The sequence below is a fragment of the Octodon degus genome, unplaced genomic scaffold, assembly GCF_000260255.1.
Source record: "Octodon degus isolate 3935 unplaced genomic scaffold, OctDeg1.0 scaffold00173, whole genome shotgun sequence".
Classification (NCBI taxonomy): domain Eukaryota; kingdom Metazoa; phylum Chordata; class Mammalia; order Rodentia; family Octodontidae; genus Octodon; species Octodon degus.
This window is the reverse complement of record NW_004524749.1, coordinates 2,607,681-2,614,158: the sequence shown is the minus strand read 5'-3', so window position 1 is coordinate 2,614,158 and position 6,478 is coordinate 2,607,681. Positions and strand designations below refer to the sequence as shown.

Below are 6,478 nucleotides of genomic sequence, written 5' to 3'. Positions count from 1 at the left end.
AGAGAGAGAGAGAGAGAGAGAGAAAGGAAGACCAGTACCATGTGCCAAAAAGAAAAGGCAAATACACAGAGCGAGCTAAGGGCCCTTACTAAATGCTAGCAGGCTATGGCGGCTGCAGGGGCTCTGGCTTAGGTGCAGCTCTCTGTCAGGGTGAACTTCAGCCTGTGTTAAGGAGGTGTGCAGTGCCACATTCAACCCTTCCTCCCCAAGGACCTGCAGCCAGGGAGTGGCGACTGTTCCACTGTGTGGCTTCCATGTATGCGCTTTCCCTGTTAAGGACTTTCCCTGTCCTTAACTAGTGCATGAGGAAACTAAGGCTCAGAGAGGTTAAATTCCCAACAAAAGCCACACAGCTTGATCGTGGTGGGGCTAGCCTCATCACCCAGGCAGCCAGGCACCAGGGTCTGTGCCCTTAAGAGGCACATGCTAGGGAGATCTTGGCTAATATGATGTTACACTGCCCCTGGAGTCATTTCCCCCGCTCCAGAAAGGACCAGTCCAAGCTTCCCAGTTTAGGACACGAAGGCCCATTCCCAAAGATCTAAAGGCAAGAACGTACTTATGCCTAATTTTCTGGCCCCGGATGTCTCACGTGTACGGGGTTGTTTTTCCAGGGTTGACTCTTGTCATCAGTCACCTTTACAGTTCAGCGGATGTGATAACAATTAGAACAGAACTGCAAAGTGGGCATCGGGGTGCAAGCCTGAAATCCCAGCAGTATGAGAGGCTGAGGCAGGAGGATCACAAGTTCAGCCCAGCCTGGGTAACTCAGCAATTTAGTGAACTCCTGTCTCAAAAATGAATAAAATAAAATAGGGCTAAACACGTAGCTCAGTGTGAAGGCCCTAGGTTCACTCTTGAAAGAAGAGGGGAGTGAGGACCAGAATTGCGGGCTGGGGGTGCGGCTCAAGGGGAAATGTCCCTGAGCTGCAGCGGAAGGGTCTCTCTCTGGCCGCAGATGTACCAGATCGTGGTCATCCAGACAGGCAGCTTCGACAGCAACAAAGCTGTCCTGGAGCGGCGCTACTCGGACTTTGAGAAGCTGCAGAAAAGCCTGCTGAAGACGTACCGGGAGGAGATCGAGGACGTGGTCTTCCCCGGGAAGCGCCTGACTGGGAACTTCTCAGAGGAGATGATAGACGAGCGCAGGCTGGCGCTCCGGGAGTACCTGCGGCTGCTCTACGCCATCCGCGCCGTGCGCCGCTCCCGCGAGCTGCTCGACTTCCTCACGCGGCCCGAGCTGCGCGAGGCCTTCGGCTGCCTGCGCGCCGGCCAGTACGCGCGCGCCCTGGACACGCTGCTGCGCGTGGTGCCGCTGCTGGAGCGGCTCACAGCGCACTGCCCCGCCGCCCCGGTCCCCGCGCTCTGCGCCGTCCTCGTGTGCCACCGCGACCTAGAGCGGCCCGCGGAAGCCTTTGCGGCCGGGGAGAGGGCCCTGCGGTGCCTGCAGGCCAGGGAGAGCCACCGCTACTACCTCCCGCTGCTGGAGGCCATGGTGCACCTGGCCTACTCACTGGGCAAGGACTTCGCTGCGCTGCAGGGGAGGCTGGAGGAGAGCCAGGCCCGCTGGCCCAGCCACCGGGGCTTCTCGCTGAAGGAGCTCACCGTGCGGGAATACCTGTCCTGAGAGCATCGGCGTTGTGATAGGTTGTTCAGGGCTGGGTTTAAGGAGAGGGGGCTCTGAGCCGCTGGGTGACTCCAGCAATCTGCCTGGAGCAGGGTCTGCCTTCATCTCGAGCCTCCTGGGGGGCGGCTGGATTTGTCACAAACCCACGAACCCCGGCAGTGACAATTCTGGAGAGTATGTGGACTTTTCTGGTGTCTTACTGGAGAGTGGCCTGAGAAGTTTACTCACAAGTCAAGATATAGCTCAGTCCATGTCCCAGAAGACCATGTCTACAGCCGTACTGGCTCTTTCCTCTGCTCTTGGTATCTCAGTATTACTTATAAATAGTCCTACCCTGCTAGGGTGGTGCCTCATGCCTATAATCTTACCACTCTTGGAGGCTGAGGCAGGAGGATCATGAACTCCAGGCCAGCCTGGGCTACATAGTAAGACCCTATCTCAATAACTACATAGTCCTACTCATCGTACTAATATTCTAGGGCTTTCCCCTTAGTATATAGACAGACTCCACTTAGCAAATCAAGAGCTCACCTGTTACCTGCAAGGACAGCTTCTCCCCCTCAACTTGCCTCACGTAGAGCCTGTGTGTTATCCTTTGAAAGGTAGCAAGCCAGAAAGCAGTAGTGCCATAAGATTCCAGGACAGGTGTTTTTAACAAAGGAAGTGGCTAGTATATCCTGGCTAGGGTGCAGTGACACAGAGCCTGGGGGTGCACTTTCACTCACCGGACACCTGCTCCTTGCATGGCTTTCCTGGAAGGAGGTCCACTGTCCAGAAAGAATGCAGCACCAACCCTAGCAGGAAGGGGACTTCAAAACAGTGGGCTGAGTCAATGCCACAGGCCACTTCGGGACCAGTTTGTGCTTGAGGTTGGAAGGCCCTGCAAGCCTACAGCACCTGGCTGAGCTTCTTCGGGTGTAACTTGGAAACGGGCTTGTGGGGCATCATTTTGGCCTGTACAGTAGTCTGGTCCAGGGGGAAAGACAAGGTAGGAGTGTAGAAAACATTTTGAAAATTGCACTGGAGGATGTGACACTGGGTGGCGACCCCTATAGGGGTCCTCTTGCACTCTGTCCCAGAGGTGGGCCCCTCTGGACAAAGCAAGCTCCAAGCCTCAATTTTCTCCTAGAATAGGACCCTTCAAGTGGGAGAGAATAGATTTTTTCTAAAAAAAAAAAAACTGGGATGATAGAAAATTATGCTGCACTGCGGAAAAATAAAAGGTGTGAGTCCATTTGTAATGGTGAAACAGGTCATATTTATTTTTTAAATTATTTCATCAAATCTAAAATGTTGTTAATTGTGAAATGCACCAAATATTAGCTAAGCAAAAAAATTCCAACATGGGGAGTTTGATAAATTACAGCAGAAATCTGGGAGACCAAGAGTTGGATTCCCAGTGTAGCCTGCTGCTATGACAAAACTTGCGTTGAAATTTAATCTCCAGGGTGAGGAATTAGGGGGTTGAACTCTAATCTGATTATGGTGCTTGGAAGCAGGACCTTGGGAGGCCATTAGGATTAGACAGTGCATTCAGAATGATTGCATTCCAGACCTTAAAAGAAAAGAATGAGGGACAGCTAGATAGCTCAACAGACTAAAGTGTTTGCCTAAACAGAGCACAGTGGCTGGGGTTTGATCCCAGCATGCTGTGCCAGCCCCGCCCCCAGGGTGCACTAAGATGGAGACTGGGTGTGGTGGTGTGCGCCTGTAATCCCAATGCTTGGGAAGCTGAAAACAGGAGAATCACTACAAGTCCGATCTATGTAGTAGACCCTGTAGACCTTGTAGACCCTGTACTAAATACATTTAAAAAAAAAAAATAGAAAAGAATGAGAGTCCCAAGCTAGCATGATTATTCTCACCTTGCAGTACCCAGCACTGCCTTGGGATTCTGCTGGCCCCAACAGCAGGAAGAGCTGTATTAGATGGAGCCTCTAGATTTTTCACCTCTGGAACTCTAAGCTGAATAAACCTTTATTCTTTACATGTTACCCAGCCTGTGGTATTCAGTCATGCCAACAGAAAACAGACTAAGACACCTGCTATGTAAACAGAGATAAGGAGGACATCTGCATGAATCAGTCTCCGCCCTTAGTAGAGGATGGGAAATCTCTGAGAATTTGGCCTGCAGGCCAGTGCTCGCCCACATTCGGGGACCGAGTACACACAGCATGGCCCAAAATACCTCAGGTGGAATAGTCGTGTTGAAGTGGCTTCAGGTGAAGTGTCCCTGGCCCTGCAAATGCAAATTCTTCAAAAGGAAGGCAACGCAGATCTAGGTCAACAAAGTGTGTGAGTTGCTAAAAGGTAAAAAATACACATACATCTCAAAATCACATATGGACAGTGGCTACGTGTGCCTGGCCTGTACACAAGAAGAAAATACATACATGCGGTAGAAAGGACCTACGAGGTCACAAAGGGGAGTCCCTGAAGGAGGGCTGACTTCCTGAGAAGGAACTGGGCACCAAGGGCAGCTTTGGGACCCCAGCTCCCTGCTTCCACCTGGCACATGATGCTGTCCTCCCCATTTCTTCCAGCAGCCGCAGTCTGTGGGTCCACGAGAACTTCTGCTGGCCTCACACACTGTGCCTTCATCCACAACAGTCATCCAGGAGACTGGGATGCCACCATGGCCATCTCTTCCTGGCACCAGCCATTTGCTGCAAGAGTCAGACACCCACTCATTTCTTGGGTTCCTGAGGTCCCCTCTCTGAGGGAGCTGTCCTCCTGGCTTCCACAATCCTCCTAGGGCACCTGCTTCCCTGTTGGCCTGGAACCCTCCCATTGCATCTGTATAACTCAGCTCTTGTCTCCAGGGACTTCGGGAATGGTGGCACAGGACCTCTGTCCTTGCTTTCCTAAAGATGGGCTCATAGGAGAGATGAGGAGACCCTGCCCCTGCTCTGCAGGGTACCAGCAGCACCAGCCTCTCTGAATATTGAAAGAAATCTCAGGCCTACCCTAGATGTGCTGAATCTGAATCTGCATTTTAACAAGATCACCTCCTCTCACCCTCCCACACCAGGGAGGAGATCCGGCCTGCATGCATGCCTGCATATTTGGGAATGAGGTGGACTGAGGTAGACTGACCTGAGGACACTTTGATGAAAACTATGCCACAGCCCAGACAGACTGCTGTCCTGGGTTCCTTTCACGTAGGTGCCCCAGCCTAAGGCCTCAGGGGGGCTAGGTGACCATGCCATGCTGGCCTCACCACCCTGGCCTTGAGCTTGCTCTGAGCACTTAGCCTCCCCTGCTCCCCGGTGGGTGGGGCTGGGTATCCTTGGGAGGTTGGTGTCCAGGGAAGCTGGCAGGTACATCACTGTGTGACAGGCTTCACTTACACCATGCCAGCCAAGCCCTGCTGGGACCGCTGCACATAGACACCCTGAGGGACTAAGTGGCTCACCCATGATCACACAGTTGCCAGCTGCTGGAGTGGGGAATGAGGCTCAGATCCATTGGACCCCTCACCAAGGGCCACAGTGGAGGAAGAGAGGAAGGAATGCGGATGTTCCAGGTCCTGCAAGGCCATTTCAATCATCTCCATTTTCAGGGAAGGGAAACAGGTCTAGGCAGTGCTCTGCTCTAGGTCACAGGGTGAGACAGGGACAGCGGCAGGACCAGAGCAAGGGTGTCCATGTGAAGACCATATGCTCTGATAGGGTTCAAATCCCAGGGAATCCTTGGGCTCACCCAGCTGGACCTAGGCTTGCAGCACCAGTGTCCAGGCCTAGGCAGGGCCACCACCATGGCCCGGCTTCCTGGCTGTGGGCCACCAGCTCAGCTCAGGGCGGGCTTTGGTTCCTAGCCTTCATTCCTCAGCTATGACTTTGCTTTGGAGCAGCAAACCCAGTGCCTATGCCCCTGCTGGCAGGGGTTGGGGCCTCCAGTGTCTTCAGGGGCTCAGGAGCAGACCTGCTGAGCTGCTGCTCCAAATGCTGCTTTTCTGGCACCTTCCTGCTGGGTCAGACACCTGCCCCTTTCCTTTGGGGCCCAACAGGGTCACCACCTGTTTTGTCGTCTACTTGCTAATTTCCTTTTAACAGTGATCTCCTCTTACTTATGCAAATTTATTGAAAAGGAAACTTCCTATTATTATCCTAAACAGAAAAATCAAAATCATGCTTTAATTAGAAGGGACCTATAAAAATAAACAGTGAACAGTGCAGTGGTTATCACCCCGACAGGCCCTGCTTCAGACAGGTTGCGGTTGCTGGGGGTCATTAATCTGGAGAGTTTTTTGCTTTTTATGTCCACTGATCAGCATGGACGCAGAGCCTCAGATATTTTAGGCAGGTGCTGTATGGCTGAGCTACATCTCCTTCCCAGAGGGTCCTTGGTTAAAAGAGAGAGACAGACACAGACAGATGCGAGGGCGAGAGACCTGCTGTCAGCCAAGTGAGGTTTACCTTCAGTTTCCTCAGAAGAGAAAGGACTGAAAAATACTGACATGTGGTCCTGTATATAGAATCATCACAGACGAGTGGGGTCTCACCCAAGGGGAGGGAAGACACAGGCACAGGGGAGGCTGGAGCTCAGCCCTAAGGCCCTTACCTCCTCTGACCCCCGGAATCCTCAGTTCCTGTTTTTAGAGGTTATATCTAACACAGATGATAGATCTGGGGTGTCCCCCATAAAGCCTCATGTCAGGCGACTGGATTGTGGGGGCACTGGATTAGACTCCTGATGTGTCCATAGCTGACTTGGCATTAAGAGGCGGGACCAGGTTAGAGGCGGTCGTTGAGGGCGTGGCCTGGAAGGGTTTAGCTCCTCCCCTTCCCTCGCTGCTTTCTCTCTCCTCTCTCTCTCTCTCTCTCTCTCTCTCTCTCTCTCTCTCTCTCT

At 52.7% G+C, this 6,478-nt stretch overlaps 1 protein-coding gene across 2 annotated transcripts in view; it reads left to right on the top strand.

Annotated features, from left to right (window-relative positions):
- Positions 1-3,235, top strand: part of Snx20 (sorting nexin 20) — a 9,008-nt gene extending 5,773 nt beyond the window's left edge. For both annotated transcript variants that reach the window (XM_004643392.2, XM_023703492.1), the window contains exon 4: positions 959-3,235. In XM_004643392.2, coding sequence (XP_004643449.1) covers positions 959-1,627 — 669 coding nt within the window. In that variant the 3' untranslated portion in view covers positions 1,628-3,235. The remainder of the gene's footprint in view (positions 1-958) is intronic.
- Positions 3,236-6,478: the final 3,243 nt, after the last annotated feature.